The sequence below is a fragment of the Coturnix japonica genome, chromosome 11 (genome assembly GCF_001577835.2).
Source record: "Coturnix japonica isolate 7356 chromosome 11, Coturnix japonica 2.1, whole genome shotgun sequence".
Lineage (NCBI taxonomy): Eukaryota > Metazoa > Chordata > Aves > Galliformes > Phasianidae > Coturnix > Coturnix japonica.
In genome coordinates, this window is record NC_029526.1 from 1,134,786 (window position 1) to 1,152,421 (window position 17,636).

Below are 17,636 nucleotides of genomic sequence, written 5' to 3' on the forward strand. Positions count from 1 at the left end.
ATCTCCAGGGATGGGGCACCCACAGCTCTGGGTACTCCAGTACAGCTCTGTATGGAGCACTACAGCCCTCTACAGCCCAACACGGAGCAGCGCGGTCCTGCATGGAGCAGTGCTCTGCGGGGCCCAGTACGTGGCACTATAGAGACCAGTATGGCCCAGTAGGTCCCCCTATGGTGTAGTACAAACTCATACGGCCCGGTATAACCTAAGTGCAGTCCCATATGGCCAGTGTGCTCAAGTTCTGCCCCTTATACCCCCATATATACATGCCTGGTACAACCCATGTATGTACAGTGAAGCACAGTCCTGCACAGCACAGCAGAGTCTCATATAGTGCAGTAGAGACAAATACAGACCAGTATGTTCCAGTACAACCCAGTACAGCCCAGTATGGCCCTGTATGCACCAGTACAGCTCAGCAAGGTGTAGTACAGCCCTTCACGACTGGACCACTGTTCTCCATGGTGCAGTACAGCCCTGTAGAGCCTATTATAACCCCGTGTGGAGCAACACAAACCCATGCGCCCAGTATAACACCAATACAGCCCAGTACAACCCAGTATGCTGCAGTGCGTTCATATACAGCCCTGCATGTCCCTGTACAGCCCAGTACAACCCAGTATGCTGCAGTGCATCCATATACAGCCCTGCATGTCCCTGTACAGCCCAGTATTGCGCAGTACATCCCAGCACGGCCCAGTATGACACAATACAACCCGGTGCAGCCCGGCACGATGCGATGCAATCCCAAAGGAAGGGCACAGCCCATCACACCCCCCAGCCCCCCGCCCACGGGGAGGCGCGATGCAATGAGTCCTCCCGGCCGCCAGGGGGCGCTCATAGGCGCACCGAGCCGCCAGGCGCATGCGCGGGGCGGAGCCGAACACAAGGCCGGCGCCGCACTCAGAGCCGACCGCACGCTGCCGCCATGGCGCTGCTGCAGAGCCGCCTCCTTCTCAGCGCCCCGCGCCTCGCAGCCACCACCGCCCGCGCCAGGTGAGGGCTGACGGCGGGTCAAGGCCTTGGGAGCGCGTTCCGAACCGCCTGGATGGATGGAGGGGGGTTAGACGGGGCCCTACCCGGGGATGGAGCCAGTCCCTGCGGCCGGGGGGAGCCGTCCCGGTTCTGAGGGGCTCGGGGGCGGGAAAACGGTTGCTATGGAAACGGCGCGCTGATTGGCGGGCGGGCGAAGCGAGTCGGGGGGCGCGCGTTCTGATTGGCTGCGGCACCGCGCCCCCCCCCCCCCCCCCCCCTTCCCCCCCCCCCCCCCCCCCCCCCCCCCCCCCCCCCCCCCCTCCCCGCTTCCCTCCCGCTGCCCTTGAGGAGCCGCCATGGAGGGCGCGGGAAATGGGGGCGGGTCGGGATAGGAATGGACGGATGGAATGATATGGGTGTGAGGGACAGGGACAGAGGGTGGGGGTGAGCACAGGGATATGGGGTGGGCACCATGATAAGGGTGGACCTGAGGATGCAGGGCACAGCTGGAGCCCTCCGAGGAGCTGCACGCATCGCTGTGCACTGCAGCGCTCACGTTGGCTCTTATCAGCAGCTATTGCGTCTGTGGGTTGTGCCCTTAGACCCCTTGGTCCCATGCTTGCTCTGTAGTAGCCTCCAATTACATCTATGGGTTGTGCCCTTGGACCCCTTGGTCCTGTGCCCACCCTGCCCAGCAGCCTCCTGCCCATAGCTTTCCTGTGCTGAGGTTCAATACACGGCTGCAAATTGGATCTAGGTCACCTGGAAGCGATGCCGGCCGTGCCTGCTCTGCTGTGGGTTAGGAGCCTTTGTGCAGCTCCAGCTGTTCCACGTGTGTCGTGCACGGGGATAATCAGCACTTTTCTGTTTGCTTATCTTCATTAACTCCGCTTTAATGTGCTCAGCTGCAGGCACCCTGAAATCAGGACAGAGGAGGTGAGATCCAAAGCAGTTAAAGCACTCCTTTGGTACACAGAAGTGCATCAGGGATGGGTAATGCTCAGCCCTTCTGGACCAGCAGATGGCTGCTGTAAATGCCTTTATTTGATGGGCCTCTAGGCCAGAAGCCCTTTGGGTTTGCAGCCTGTAGGTGTTGTTCCCTTGCAAATATTTGCTCTGGCCTTTGGCCTCTCCATCCTGCTTGGGCTTGCAGAGCTGCTGCAGGGATTTGGCTGAGGCTTTGGGATCCATCTGCTGTGGGGATGGGCCCCCAATGAAGGAAACCTGTGAGTGCTTGCTTGCAAGGAGGAAAGCTGCTTTGTGTGCCTGCCTGAGCCCATGAGCCGCACATTCCACCCACACGCCTCGTGGGTGCTGCTGGTTGATGAGGTTCCTGACCAAAGCAGATGGCTTCTGGAACGAGAGCTCTGCTTCACATCCCAGCACTGCATCCCCTGCGTCCAGAGGTGGATGGAGACACGCTCTTTGCTCACACTGGATGTCCCTTAAGTAGTGAAGCTGCAGCTTCAGCTTGTTTTCCTTTGGCTTTCGGCACTGAGGTGCCTCCAGTCCTGTTGTGTGGGCAGCGAAGGTTGTGCAGTTTATAACTTTGACCTTTATTTGAGAGCAGGCTCATTTAATTGCCAGAAATGGAGTACAAGGTGGTGCAGTGACAGCACGTTACAGGGACATGGGGGTAGCGATGTGTTGGGGTTTGGGAAGGCTTTGGCTCTGCTCTCCTAAGTGTTCTGATGTGTTTGAAGAACCCAGTGTGGGCTGTTCCTATTGTTTCCCCTTTTCCCTGCCATCTCAGCTCCCTAAAAGCAGCAGAGGAGCCATTCTGCTGCCTTCACCCCAAAATCCTCAAGCCAAGAAGGGGAAAATCAGCCCTAAACCTTCCTTAAGCTGCTAGAAAGGCTCAGGATGAAAGCGCTTAACTCTGGGGTGCCGGAGCTTAGGGAAATGCCAGCAGGATCAGCAGTAATTGCAGCAGTCCACATTGGAGCCAGTGACGTGCTTAAGTGTTTGCAGGATTGGGAGCTCAAACACGGTGAGCTGCATGGCCGAAGGGCAGCCCTGATACCCAACCACACACTGCAGGGCCAGCATCTCAGTGGCACCACTGACTCATCCTCCTGTACTTAACCAGTCTTAATTACCTCTTTGCTTAGCGGTCTTAGCTTCTTCCATTTTTAAACTTCCTGAGGTGTCTCTGCCTTGGATGTGCTGGCTGCCTTTTTTTCCACAGTGCTGGGCAGGAATAGAAGCAGAGGCGTTGTGCTTGGAAGCGCTGTGATGCTGGGAAGAAGGAGACCTAAAATGGACTGAGCGGGGGAAGAAATGACTTTGGGAGTTCTTCTGGCCATGCTGGCACCCAAACTGCCTGCTTCTACCTGGGCAGCATTCCCATGTAACGTTATCCTTTCCAGGCTGGAAAGCTCTGTGAAGTTGTCACGGGGCATTCTTAGCTATGGGAGCTGGCTTGCTGTGTTTCTCCTTTAGCTCTCAAGGCTGAATCCTGCCTTTTAACAGAGCTAAAAGCCAAGCTGTGCTGTGTGCCACATCAAGCAGACAGTCTGCATGATGCTGTGAATCAGGATGGCCGGAGCTGCATGGAGGGGGAGTCATCCTTTCCCTTCCAACCCAAAGCATTCCGCATTTAGCAGTCCCATTCACTGCTGCAAAACCACCACCTCGTGCACTGCACAGGCCTGAAGGTGGGGCTGGGAAGACACTGCGGCCCATAAGTAACAGGTTTCTTTTTATAGCACGGCCTGGTTTGCTGTTGTTGATGTTCAGAGAAGCTCTGTGCCTTCAAGATGCCGTGCCAGCATGGCTGGGGGCTCATGGGACTGCTGCTGATGTGAGCAGGGCTTGTGTTTGGCTGCAGGGAAGCACGGCTTCGCATTGGAGCTTGTTAGACCTTGTGTGGGGAAGAAGGCATCCCGTGCCACTTGCAGGACAACAGCATTTGGCTCCATCCATTAGTGATGCACTGGAACAGGTTGCCCAAGGAGGCTGTGGATGCCCCATCCCTGCAGGCATTCAAGGCCAGGCTGGATGTGGCTCTGGGCAGCCTGGGCTGCTGGTTGGTGACCCTGCACACAGCAGGGATTGGAACTGGGTGATCATTATGGTCCTTTTCAACCCAGGCCATTCTATGATTACCTGCATCTGGCTGAGGTGCCCTGGGTGGGACTGACCTGTGGGTGGTGAAAAGCTGGCAGCAGTTTAGGGCTGAAATGCTGCTGTCAGCACATGGAGAAAGCAGGGTCACTCCTACTTATCAGTGGGTTGGAGGCAGCCAGGTGTCTTCAGGCTCAGTGTACTGAGACTCTGCCTGTTCTGCCAAGTAAAATGCAGTGCCAGCTCACATGGATGATCCTTCACAGGCACTGCCTGTGCCTTTTATCATGGCTTAAAGGTGAGATTCCCCTTGAGCTTTTCTCTCTATTTGTGTGTCCTGCTGTGGTGCACATGAAGGTGTTGCTCTTCATGTCCATCTGGGATGTGACACACTGGGTCTTGTGTCCCCTCTGCCTGGCCAGAGCCGCAGCACTCCTACTTGTGTCCCTATAGTGATGCCCACCTTCACAAATGATCCAGAAGCCCAAGAGCCACGGGGTGTAGCACCATCCCCACCTCTCCATCCTGACTGTGAACTTCTTTCCCTCCAGCTCATGGTGGGCCCACGTGGAGATGGGTCCCCCCGACCCTATCCTGGGGGTGACCGAAGCTTTCAAGCGCGATACCAACTCCAAGAAGATGAACCTGGGTGTGGGAGCATACAGGGATGACAATGGGAAGCCGTACGTCCTGAACTGTGTTCGCAAGGTGAGCCTGGCCCTGGAGCAGAGGTATCTGTTAGCAGTGCTTTAGAGACACAATACAGCCAGCTGTGAAGCAGTAGGGGATAAACACCATATCTAACTTGTTGCTTACTGACAACAGTCCTTGAAACCAGCTGTCCTCTGATTCTCAAGGTGTTTATTGAATAAACTGGTATTCCCTGGGCTGGCCCACATGGGATGGAAGAGCTGACGTTGTCCCCTTACTGGATTAGTCTTAAAGATTCTGCTGAGCCTTTGTTGCCAGCTTTTCTTTAAGCCAGTCTAGAACTCCAGCCCAAGGAGCTGGATGTGGACACTGCCCTTGAGGGGATTACGGAGCCTTTCAGGGCTCTATGTGTAAAAAGAGGCTGTTAGAAATAGCTGCCAGCTGAAGTGCGCATCGACTGGCTGGTCTTGGCATAGGGAGGATGTGTTGTCCTTAGTTCTCATTGGCTTGAGATTCAAAGCCATTCTTTGCCCTTCATTTCCTGGGTCAGCACATGCTGCAGCTGTGTCACAACCAGGCAGCCTGGGTGGTGTCACAGGAGGAGCTTCCTGGTGCTGTGTCTGTCCTGCTGCCCTAGGGGTGCAGGCAGGGTTCCCTATGAAGACACTGACACCACTATTTTTTTCCTGCTCCTCCATAATATTTGAGCCTCCCAGTCCAGCAGGATGATTCCAGCTTGGGCAAAGAAACATGTGTCCCTGTGCAGCAGCATTAACTCACAGTGGGCCAGAAGTGGCACCCAGTTCCCTGGCTCTGCCAGTCTGATTCTTACACCCTCTGTGGATCTGGTGCCTGTGGTGAAAGCTGAATCTCACCAGATGTGTGCTGCTGCCCCTGGTTTTGCTGGGCTATGATTTCTTGGCTCCTGTCAGCCAAGCTTTGTCCCTTTTGAGTGAGCAAACGTTATGAGAAGCAACACAGAGCTGGCCACCATCCTCACCATGATAATGCTTCTTGTGCTGAATGTGTGTCCTCCTTTCCAGGCAGAGGCCATGATAGCATCTAAGAAGATGGACAAGGAGTACTTGCCCATTGGAGGGCTGGCAGATTTCACCCGGGCATCAGCAGAACTCGCACTGGGTGAAAACAGCGAGGCCTTCAAGAGCGGCCGGGTGAGGAGCAGGCAGGGGAGCAGTGGGTGGGCAGCACTGAGATGTGTGGGCACTGGGGGCAACCAGCAGGAGCAGAGGGGCTGGTGTGGGTCCCAGCAGAGCTGCTGGCAGCTCACCCCAGGATAACTGCCTCCTCAGCAAGCAGCCCTTCCCAAGGAGGGGTCAGAACCTTGCCAGGAGTCCCAACTCAGTGCCTTGCAACAGGAGTTGTTGATGCCTGTCCCCTCCAGCCCTGTATCCCTGTTTGGGTGTGCGGCTGCTAATGCTGCTGTGATGGTTGGGCTGTTCCCTGGATCCTGACTGCATCTGCTCAGAGCCTTGTATTCTTTTTCCCTTGCAGTATGTTACTGTGCAGGGTATTTCTGGGACTGGATCTCTGCGAATTGGAGCCAATTTTTTGGTGAGTGGCTGGATGGAGAAGGAAGGAACATCCTTTGACAAGAGCTTAATCTTTGGATTTCTCTTTCTGCTTGAATCTGCCCAGCCTGTTTGAACTCTGTGTCATTTTCTTCACCAGCAACGGTTCTTCAAGTTCAGCCGTGATGTGTATCTACCCAAACCATCCTGGGGCAACCACACACCCATCTTCCGCGATGCCGGCCTGCAGCTCCAGGCTTACCGCTACTATGACCCCAAAACGTGCAGCCTTGACTTCACCGGTGCCATGGAGGACATCTCTGTGAGTTGCTTTCCGTGCCTGGAAGCAGGGAGGTGATGTGGGGAGAAGGGTGAGCTTCTTGTGTTCACCTAAATGTGGTGAGAAACCTGATGACACTGAATTGTGGCCAGAAGTTCTGCAGGGCTCGTCTAAACCATACTGGGGCAATGGTCTCACCTCAGCAGCTGAGGAGAGTGCTCAGATGTTGTTAATCAATCACTCATTATAACATCTTCCTTAGAAAATTCCAGAGAAGAGCATCATCCTGTTGCATGCGTGTGCTCACAACCCCACTGGTGTGGATCCCCGACAGGAGCAATGGAAGGAGTTGGCATCTGTAGTGAAGGTGAGTACAAGGGTGTCCCAGGGATCATGTACATTTCATAGGAAAACCACATCTCTGTACTTTCATGGGTCACATCTGCTCATCAGCAAGGTATAGGCTGCTCCCTGCCCCAGAGCTTAAGTGCTGGGCAGGAGCCAGACAAAGGCACCCATAAAGCTTCTGTCTGAGCACATGGCTTTCTGCTGGCACCTTTTGGGAAGCTGGGGAAGGGAGCTGTGAGAGAATGAGAAGCTGGACTTCAAGGGGAGCATCCCTTTCACATGCCTGGTGTCCCCTGGAAGGTTCATCGGGCTCTCTGTCACACTGTTGCTTCTTTGCTGGCAGAAACGGAACCTCCTCGCGTACTTTGACATGGCCTACCAGGGCTTTGCCAGCGGGGACATCAACCGGGATGCCTGGGCTTTGCGGCACTTCATCGAGCAGGGCATCGACGTCGTGCTGTCGCAGTCCTATGCCAAGAACATGGGGCTGTACGGTGAGTTGGGTGGGGAGGGTGGAAGATCTCATCCATGCTGGATTAGCGGTGGGTGTCCTGGTGGAGATGCTGCGTGTCCTCCCAGTTCCAACTGCTGCCTGTGCCCAGCCTGTAGCATTGAATGGAGCACAGGAGGAAGCCCTTGGGAGCTGGTGGAGGTCTTTCCATGGAGGAATCCTGCCCCAGCCCCGGGTATCCTTGGACAGAGGCTGGGACCTGACTGTCTCTATTTCAGGAGAGCGCGCGGGCGCCTTCACGGTGATCTGCCGTGATGCAGAGGAGGCCAAGAGGGTCGAGTCACAGCTGAAGATCCTCATCCGTCCCATGTACTCCAACCCACCCATGAATGGAGCCCGCATCGCCTCCCTCATCCTCAACACCCCTGACCTACGGAAGGAGTGGTAAGAGGGGAATCCTAATGCTCACAGCAGCAAGGCACAGAGGCTCTCTGTGGTAGCCTTGTGTTCTTGCTGCATCATGGGCAGCTCTTAGTTCAGGGTACTGCCAGAGCCGCACACTACTGCTTTTCTCTAGGGAAATCCCCACCCAGATCTGATTGGCATCAGCTAGCATCAGTCTGGCCTGGCACTATTGAGGCAGATAACACTCGAGGGGCTGGGGAGATAAATCTTCCCTAGGATTGAAGGCTGCTGGAGCTGCTAATCTAGGGAGTGCAAAAAAACCAACTGAGGGGGAAGTAGAAGCTTAAGCCCCTTGGGAATTAAAACACAGGAATGTCACCCTGGTGCCCTAAGCCTGCTTCCTGGTGCCAAGCTGTGCTGCTCCAGCAGCTGGCTGTGCAGAACAAAGGCTGGCTGTGTCTTGTGGCCACGCTGCTTTGGCAGGCTGACGCTTTGCAAGATCCAGCAGAGATGTCTCCTGGCTGCACTGCCTTGGAGCAGAGGCCGTCCGCCTGCACTGGGGGGGCCTTAGTGCTCCCCAGGTACTATTTTATGTGGGCTTGGGCAGCACTGCCATGAGCCTCCAGCTCTTTCAGACTGAGACTCTGATAATAGTGCCCAACAGCAGTGGAATAAATAAGCAGCAGCAGTCACCTTCAGGTACCTGGTTGTCCAGCCAAAGCAAGAGCTTCACAGTCCGTGGGCTTCTCTCAGCTGTGGGTATGGCTGTGTGACCATTCCATGGGGGTATGTGGCTGTGGGCTATGATTGATGGCACACTCGGTGCTTTTGGGGTGCAAGGCTTCCGCCATTGGAGGCTGTTTGCTTTCTGGGTGGCTGGGAAGAGAGTTGTGTTGGTGCATCCCAGCTGTGCTGAGCTGTAACCGGGTTGACTTGTCAGGCTGGTGGAGGTGAAGGGCATGGCCGACCGGATCATCAGCATGAGGAATCAGCTGGTGTCCAACCTGAAGAAAGAGGGATCTTCCCACAACTGGCAGCACATCACTGACCAGATTGGCATGTTTTGCTTCACGGGGCTGAAGCCTGAGCAGGTAAACACAGTTCCTCTGGCCTTCAGGTGTTGTTTGTGGTACTTGTCAGAAAGATACAGAGCGCTTGTGCCAGAATGAGCCCATGGGGGCAGGTCTTCTCAAGGAGGAACATCTTCCCAGCCTGCAGAACTGGATTATCATGGCAACCCATGTCTTGCTCTGCTTCCTGAGCATCTTCTGGAGGTTGAAAGCAAATGTCTCCTGCTTATCTGGCAGTCACTTAGTGCCACTCTGAGGTGACGACTGGCTGAATATCTGCAGGGTTTGCATGTTGCCCAAGAGCTGAGCAGCAGCTCTTGCTTTCCCAGAGCTCTGCAGGTGGTTGGATGACGTGTCTGCTGGCACCCAGCTTGTGTTTGGTTCTAGCAGGCTGTGTAAATCTGCACTCCAGCAATAGAATAGAGGGCTTCAATTTGGTCTCTGCTCTTTCATCCCAGGTGGAGCGGCTGACGAAGGAGTTCTCCATCTATATGACAAAGGATGGCCGAATCTCCGTGGCAGGAGTTGCATCGAGCAATGTAGGCTACCTGGCTCACGCCATCCATCAAGTCACAAAGTAAAGACAGAGGCGTGCTCTGGAGCTGCTGGCCTTCCCCACGGCTCAAAGAAGGGGAAGGAAGGAAGGAAGGAAGGAAAACGCTTCCAACCACAGCACTTAATGCCGCTGCTGAATGTATCTTGTAGATGAGTTGTCATAGAAGCCTCTAGTTCAAATTGCACCGCGTTGTGGAGCAAGGACATAATTGCTGGCTCCCTGTCGCCATAGCCATTCTCTCCTGCTGCTTGTCCTTTGTCCATCAGCCCCAACACCCATCTGCACTGGAGGGAGTTAGAGGTTACTGCTCTGCATCCTACCGGCGGACACACCAAAGGCATCCCTGTGCTTGTCTCTCCACAAGAGGGCTGTACCAGGCTGCTCACTGACAGCAGCAGGCAGGGAGCAGGGTGGGCTGGGGGGGCACGTTTGGGTTCACCTGGTGAGCCGGGCTCAGCCCGTCCCTGCTGCCTGCAGGCTCTGTCCTCCTCCACCCTCTGCTGCTGGACTCGGGCTTAGCCCAGCGCTGGGCAGTGCTGCAGCTGCCATCCAACAGGGAGCGTAAAGGCTCTGAGGACTTGTCACTACTACAGTGTGCTCCACTGTGGGCTTGGTTTCCATCTGGGACTCTGTCAGGTGTCATTCACAGTGGCATTGGTGTGTGTGTGTGTGTGTGGCAGGCTCCTGTCACTGCTCCCAACCTCTGCTCCCATGCTCCGAGGTCAATTTCTTGTCCTTCAATACGAACTTCCTCTGAAACCTGCTCTCTGTGGCTCTGTGTGTCTCCCCACCCCCTGCAGCCCCGTCACATCAGCCCTGTGAGCCCAGATGAGCTGGGCTGTGTCCAGCCTGACCCGGGGATGCTGTGACATCTGCCTCATCCGCTCCATCCCAAGGGCTGCTGATGGTAAATGCAGGACGGAAGGCTCCCAAGGGCGGTCTGAGCGTTGGCCGTGCAAAAACCATCCTCTCCTCGTGCTGGCTGCCCGCAGCTCGGGCTGCCCAGACCCACGCACGGGCTGCGGCGCTCGCTGCCCTCATGGCTCCGCTCCGAGCTCCGATCCAACCGGAGCCGCTCAGGGAGGCGTGGCGGGGGGCGGGCGGCGCCGGCGCGGTTGCGGTGAGCGGGGCGGGGCGGTGCGACCCCGGCGGGGGGAGGGACACGCGTGGGCACGGCGGTGGGAGCCGGCTCCGGACCGCAGAGACAGTGCCCCGCCCGGGTGAGCGGGGGGTCCCTGGGCCGGGGGGGCTGGGGGTACCCTCGGGGTGTAACCTGTGCGTGGGGGCTGCGTGCCGTGCCGCCGGGTTAAACAGCCCGAAGGCGGAGCGCGGCCCGGGCGGGAGGCCCGGAGCTTCCCCTGGGCCGTGCGGGTGGCTCCGTCCGTGCTGCGTGGCGGTGCGTGGGTCGGGGCGGCTGCCCGGCGCATGTTCCCGCAGCGCTGTGTGCCCGGCCGTGCGCTGCCGTGGTCGCTGCGGGTCTCGCTGAGCCCGGCCCTGACCTTTCCCCCGCAGCCCGTGCGCGGCAGCTTGTGCAGAGCTTGCAGGAATTGGGGCCGGGATTGAGGAAGCCCGGCGGGGCTCGTGCCCGCAGCGATGCGCGTCCCCGTGCGGCCGGCCAGGCCGAGGTGAGCTCCGCTTCCCGCAGTACCCGTGTGCCGTTCCCCACCGGCTCTCTCTATCGGGGGCCGTAGCGGTACCGGAGGATCCTCGCGTTCTCCTGCAGCCCTTTGTAGGAGTCGCACAGCAGCGCCTGGCTGTTTGCTGTCGCCAAACCCAATGGAGCCAACGCTGCCCCGCGGCACTCGGCTGAGCCCGGTGCAGCAGCGCTAGTGGGACGCACGGCGGGAGGAGCGGGCGCTGCCGGCGGGAGGATGGCTCAGGCCGCTGGGAGCATCAACACCGACTACAGGGACTGGGAGTGGAGCGACGATGCCGGGGAACGGGCCCGGCTCCTGCAGAGCCCCAGCGTGGAAGCGGTGCCGAAGAGCGAGGAGAGCCCAGGGAACGGCGCCGGGGCCACGTCGGCGCTGGGCGCGGTGTTCATCGTGGTGAATGCTGCTCTCGGGGCCGGGCTGCTCAACTTCCCGGCTGCCTTCAACATGGCTGGTGGTGTAGCTGCGGGCATTGCCCTGCAGATGGTGAGAGATGGGCTGGGACGGACCTTGTCCCAAGCCTGGAGAGACTGGGGGGGTTGTAGGGCTGTGGGGAGGAGGAGATGTTGGGTGGAAGCCCCCCGGGTGAAGCAGAGGTTAGGACCCATGGGGGGCAGTAGTGATGCTGTCTGCATTTTGGGGTGGCTTTGGGGACGTTAGCTTGCTGCTGCCTCACTTTGTCCCCTTCCCATCTCTCCCTCCCCGCAGTGCATGCTGATCTTCATCATCGGAGGGCTGGTCATCCTGGCGTACTGCTCGCAGGCCAGCAATGAACGCACCTACCAAGAGGTGGTGTGGGCTGTGTGTGGGAAGGTGCCAGGTGTGCTGTGCGAGGTGGCCATCGCCGTTTATACCTTTGGCACCTGCATTGCTTTCCTCATCATCATCGGAGACCAAGAGGACAAGAGTGAGTGCCCCAAGGGTGTGACCCTTCGGGTAGATGCGGCGCTGACCAACATGGTTGGGGCTGGAATGGATTGGGGTTGGACCTTAGTGGTCTTTTCCAACCTAAATGATTCTGTGATTCTCTGAGCTATCTCTGCCCACAGTCATTGCTGCTCTGGTGACGGAGCCTGAGGAAGCAGGGAGCAGCCGCTGGTACACGGACCGCAAGTTCACCATCAGCATCACCGCCTTCCTCCTCATCCTCCCCCTCTCCATCCCCAAAGAGATTGGCTTCCAGAAATACGCCAGGTGGGTACGAGAGCCCTGCAGGCCTGGGGGGGTGGGCTGAGGAGAGGGGTAACGGTACCTGGTGTCTTCCTTGGGGGAGGAGAAGAGCAGGGATCATCCTGGTTGGAGGGGTTGGGATGGCAGGTGGAGATACCCTCAGACATCCTCAGAGCTGGATGCTGACAGCTTGCTGTCCCCTCCTGCAGCTCTCTGAGTGTGATTGGCACGTGGTATGTCACCGCAGTCATCATCATCAAGTACATCTGGCCTGACAAGGAGCTCGTGCCCGTGGAGATCCCTACCAGGTGTGTGTGCAAGAGACGTAATGCTGATGGTCTCATCTGGATCTCCAGTGCTCCAGCACGGGATTTGAGGAGAACAATTCCCTTCTAGCTCTGCTACAGCTGCATCAAACCCCAGCAAGGAGAGGTCGGGGTCTCCTTTGGGTGATTTTTGGTTCTTTCCTTTGCTGGTGTGGCTTCTTTTCCTTCCCCGTGTGGGACTTTCTGGACTCACTGTGGTCAGGGAATTTTAGGGCAGAGCAGAGTTAAGATCAGTTTTTGGCACTGCCCAAAGGAAAACCTTTATCCATGCAAAAGCTCTGTCCCGGGTGGGAGGAACTGGTGGCTGAGCTGGGGGCAGATCAGCAGAGGACCACACAGTTTGGATGTGCCCCCGCTCTGACCAGTGGCCGTTTCTCTCCCCAGCCCCTCCACCTGGATGGCCGTGTTCAACGCCATGCCCACCATCTGCTTTGGATTCCAGGTAGCTTCGTGCAGCACACGGGATCTTGTGCATCTCCCCGCTGCTCTGACTCGTCCCATATCGTGTCCCCTCACTCTCTTTGTGTCTCTGGCAGTGCCATGTTAGCAGCGTGCCCGTCTTTAACAGCATGAAGCAGCCAGAGGTGAAGACGTGGGGAGCAGTGGTGACAGCAGCCATGGTGATCGCTCTCTTTGTCTATACTGGCACTGGTAAGTGAGGGGACCCCATGGTCCTTGGAGGAGCTGTGAGCTCCTGGGGACAGGCACTGGTCAGCAGAGGTAACTTGAACACGCATCCAGGAGGGTCTTTCCCTGCCCCATCTGAGTGCACCCTTCCCTGGCAGGTGTCTGTGGCTTCCTGACCTTTGGAGCCAGTGTGGACCAGGATGTGTTGCTTTCCTACCCCTCCAATGACATCCCTGTTGCCCTCGCTCGGGCTTTCATCATCCTGTGCGTGCTGACGTCCTACCCCATCCTGCACTTCTGTGGCCGGTGAGTGAGGAGAGGCAGCGGGGCTGGCGCAGGCAGGGGGGTATTGCTGGGAACCCTCCTTCCTTCCCACGGCTCTGTGCCCACAGGGCTGTTCTGGAAGGTCTCTGGCTCCGCTACACCGGAGTGACAGTGGAGGAGGACGTGGTTCGGGAGCGGAGGAGACGCCTGCTGCAGACCATTAGCTGGTTCCTCCTGACTCTCCTCCTGGCTCTCTTCATCCCTGACATTGGCAAAGTCATCTCTGTCATTGGAGGCTTGGCCGCCTGCTTCATCTTTGTCTTCCCAGGTACATCCTGGGATGCTCTGTGGTCGGTGGAGGTCTCTTGGCCTTGTGTTGCAAAGAGGGAGGGGGTGGGATGGAGACATAGGAGCTAGGAGACCTTTAGAGAAGGAAGACCAACTAGTTTTGACTGCTGTCTCTACTCCTGAACTGGGAGTGTGGGAGGAGCAGCGGGCTGGGTGAGAATGGGCTGGGGGAAGACTGTCTCATCAGCCAGCAGCATGCTCTGCCCCTTTCCAGAGCAGGCTGGGAGGTGGTCGGGGTTGGGCTGTAGCCCATTTTCTGTGTGCTGAATGAAGGCAAAGAAAAACAGGAGAGGATGCATCCACCCTGCCCTTGCTTCAGTGGGGCTCAGTTCAGCTGCCTGGTCTGCAGGGCGCCTGTTCAGTCCTTGTCTGGGTTTAATGTGCCTCCTGTCCTTCTCAGGGCTCTGCCTGATTCAAGCTAAACTCTCTGAGATCCAAGAAACCAGAACAGTCAGGTAACGTGCTTCCCCTCTCCTTGCTTTCCCTATGGGATTTGGGCATAAAGGTCCCCTCTAAGTGCACCCCATCCTTGTGTATCCGCAGCTGGTGGGCCCAGGTCGGCTACGGGGTATTCATGGTCACCCTTGGAGCCTTCATCTTCGGACAGACCACTGCCAACGCCATCTTCGTGGATCTGGCAGCCTGAGCCTCCTCCAGGCAGGACCCAGAAGTAGATTTTCCATCAGACTGAGGGGGGGTGGGGAGAAAACATTTTAGTATATTGGGAATGTCCAAGAGGAGTGTTGAAACGCAGGGCTTCGCTGGAAGAGCCCTGCAAGGACTTGTGTCGTGTTGTCTTAACACACCAGGCAGCCAGGCTTGCCTTCTCAGTCATGACTCCCTGGTGACGGAGGAGAACCCTACTCACTCCGTGCTGACATCCAGGTCAAATTCTTTCTGCCCCTCTGGGGTAGGCTTCACTAAGGGATCCCATATGGGTTTGCACAGGAAAGCTCACTGCTTCCCTTAGTGACAGGGGAACTTCTTTCCAGCACTTTCACAGCTTAAAGTCGCAGTGTTGGAGGGAGGCAGTGTGTCTTGTTTAAAGGGAACTAGGGACTATGCTTTACTTTATAGTGTGCTGCGATCAGGGCATAAAACAAATGGAAATGGAAAGGGAGAAAGCAAAGGGAGCTCTGCCTCACTGAGCAGCGCTGGGGCGATGGGTCCCAGCTGATTCCCATCACCTCAAAGTGAGTGAGTTTTACTGTGCATGAGCACAGCAATTCCTCCACCACCTTAAACCCATTAACTTAGACAGAGTGACATCCCCACGGTCCTATTCTTTGTCGGTGTTTGGTTTTAAGTTTTCCCGTGGCTCATCCTGCCAGCCTGCTGTTCTATCCCAGTGCTAGCAGGTGTTTCCTCTCCCATTTTCCTCTGACCAGGCTGCACTTGCTGCTAGGAAGTGGGAATGTCGCATTGAGCCTCATTTTAACACTGAGCCTGATTTTAATGTGCCATTTGTCAAGGAGGGGGATTGGGAGGACCGCAGGAGCAAAGTTTACATTGCCAGCCCCAGCCCTGGGGCTGGTGGACTCACTGGAGAAGGTGCTGTGAACTGCATCTGCCTACTGGAAACACTACGCTAGAACCAAGCTCTTAATTTCATATCCTGTTCTCCTGGGCTGCATGGTCGAGGAGTGGGACAGCTTTAGGTTTTAAGGGACGCTCTGAGGATAAAGCAGTCAGTATTAATCCCATTCATACTGTGCCCATGCTTATTGGTGCTGTGGCTGGTGCTGCTCTTGGATGTTCCTCCTTAGCCTTTCCCAATAGTTTCTTTTCTGTTTCTTGGTTGTTTCTTTGGGTATAGGGGTTCCCACAGCTGCAGGTGAGGCTTGGAGCAGTTAAATCCCAGCAGCCCACTGCTCTTGTTGAGACTTGAAGGTCCCATGATCTTTGGCTTCTAAATCCCTCGGCAGGGAGAGAGATCGGTCTGGTCTCAGAGCAGTGCTTGGCAGACATGGGACGTGTCCCAGCCTGTGACGGTGGGAAGATGAACAGTGACACGTTGATGCAGTACTTGCCATGTTCCTTTCCTTCTGTGACCAACCAGCGGTGGGTGGGAGAGCAGCCTGCAGGTACAGCTTGTTGGTGGCATTCATCCTCTCCCTGCACTGCTGTATGTGGGTGTGCTCTGACAAAAGGTGGCTTCAGCCTGGCTCTCACATACCACAGCTCCCAGGTAGTGCTGGCACAGCTCTGGAAAAGGCTTTTCACCTTTGCTCTGTCATTTCAATACTCCCCACCTTCCCCCCATCTCTCTGAGGTGAGCTGGGGAAATCCAGACAGAGAATGAGCAGGAAATCCCAAATAAATAGTTTTGGGGGACTGTGTGAAGTATTGTGTCCCTCCAGTCTCCTCCAGGGTAGCTCCAGCCTCTGCGCCTTCTGCTTTTCACATGCAAAGGCTCCAACAAACCTGTTTGCGTCAGTTGCAGTCAGTGTGTTGGGCTCTCCAGAAACCAGGCCGTGTTTCAGGGCATGCAGTGTATGCCTGCATACAGCGTGCTTTCCCACAACAACAAGAGATGGAAGGAGCCAGAGCTTGGGGTTAACGGGTTATGTCTCAACGCAGTCCACCCACGTTTCACATGGGAGCATAGACATCACATTTTCTTTTTTCTTTCTTTGCCCTTTCCCCCCCATTCCTCCTTTCCCTTTCCCTTCCTTCCTTCACTCCTTCCTTCCTTCCTTCACTCCTTCCTTCCTTCCTTCCTTCACTCCTTCCTTCACTCCTTCCCTTCCTCCCCCGCTTCTTTCTTTCTTGCTTTCATGATTTTCCATTTCTCTCTCCCTTTTCCCCTATCCTGCTCACTTGCTTTGTCCCTTTTCTTTCCTTTTTTCCTTTCCTTTCTCCCCATCCCCTTCCAAAACAAGCAGAGATCCATGGATAAGCACCTTGGATATCACCACTGGGTTCACAGCACCTCTAGCATGATTCTGAGCAGTAAGAAGAGCCCAGCCACGCACGGCTGGGATACTTGTGGTGTCTTTTGAGTACAAACCAGGCTCAGCTTAGACTGCACTGGAGCCGGGGCTGCACGATGTGCGTTGTGTGCTCCCAGGAGTGCAGGCACCCAGAGATACTGCTCAGTGTAATGCCTGGACCAGAGCCCTGCACTGTGGGGCTGCTGGGCTCCCTCCCAGCCCTGTGTGTGGAGATGGGGCTGCATCGTGCCCTGCCTCTGGGGTTACATGGCGATGGGGCTGTTTCTCTGTTTGCCTTATCACTCCTGTGGCTGTTTACAGACTTTTTAATGTATTTTCTTTCATTTTAAGTGCAAAACAAAACCAACCAAAAAAAAAAAAACAAAACAAAAACGAAAAGCCTGGATGACCTTGACTCAATAAAAGTGAACTTGTGGTGCGTACCTCAGGCAGGCCCAATGTGCTTTCTGCATCGCTGCGTTGCTTCGTGGTGGGAGAGACCTCAAAACTCCAGCAGGACCGGCTGTGGGGGCACAGCCCAGGGTGACGGGGCGGTTAATGTCCCAGTATTACGGTATGATTAAGGTTAGGAGAGCTCCGCCCCAAACCAGCCCGGCCCGTCCCCTCAGGGCCAGCACAAAATGGCGGCCCCTCTGGACCATACCACTGCGCCGCTGCTGGGGGGGGCACGGCACGGACCGCACCACTGCCCAGTGATGGGGGGGGGGCAGCGCAGTACTTTAGTCCGGCGCTGGGGGGCGTGTTGAGCGGGCCGTACCACCGCTATGTAGTGGGGGGGGGGGGCGGTTGGCAGGACCACACCACTGCGGGGAGGGGGAGGGGGAGGCAGTTGGGGGCTGCTCCCCCCGCCCGTCGTTCCCTTTGGCGCTGCCCGCTACTTCCTCTTCCTGCCTCGTGCTGATTGGCCAACCCGAGCGGCCAACGCTTGTTGATGGCCGAGGCGCATGCTCCAACCCAGGCACCC

General features: G+C 56.6%; 2 protein-coding genes across 3 annotated transcripts; both read left to right on the forward strand.

The window, feature by feature from the left end:
* The first annotated feature begins 861 nt into the window (after nt 1-861).
* On the forward strand, nt 862-10,095 carry GOT2 (glutamic-oxaloacetic transaminase 2). 2 transcript variants are annotated; one of them, XM_015873587.1, is made up of 10 exons: nt 862-996; nt 4,593-4,749; nt 5,736-5,864; nt 6,205-6,264; nt 6,382-6,543; nt 6,764-6,868; nt 7,193-7,343; nt 7,579-7,744; nt 8,646-8,796; nt 9,234-10,095. In XM_015873587.1, exons 1-10 carry the CDS (start codon nt 929-931, stop codon nt 9,354-9,356), a joined length of 1,272 nt encoding a protein of 423 aa, XP_015729073.1. In that variant the 5' UTR covers nt 862-928; the 3' UTR covers nt 9,357-10,095. The 2 variants fall into 2 exon arrangements, with proteins under 2 accessions (XP_015729073.1, XP_032303004.1); XM_032447113.1 differs by lacking the exons at nt 8,646-8,796; nt 9,234-10,095 and adding an exon at nt 7,990-8,026.
* Nucleotides 10,096-10,443: 348 nt separating this feature from the next.
* Nucleotides 10,444-17,099, forward strand: SLC38A7 (solute carrier family 38 member 7). The gene is made up of 12 exons (XM_015873588.2): nt 10,444-10,551; nt 10,844-10,956; nt 11,055-11,469; nt 11,692-11,890; nt 12,033-12,177; nt 12,363-12,461; nt 12,864-12,921; nt 13,016-13,130; nt 13,265-13,412; nt 13,499-13,698; nt 14,119-14,173; nt 14,262-17,099. Exons 3-12 carry the CDS (start codon nt 11,203-11,205, stop codon nt 14,362-14,364), a joined length of 1,389 nt encoding a protein of 462 aa, XP_015729074.1. The 5' UTR covers nt 10,444-10,551; nt 10,844-10,956; nt 11,055-11,202; the 3' UTR covers nt 14,365-17,099.
* The last annotated feature ends 537 nt before the right edge of the window (nt 17,100-17,636 follow it).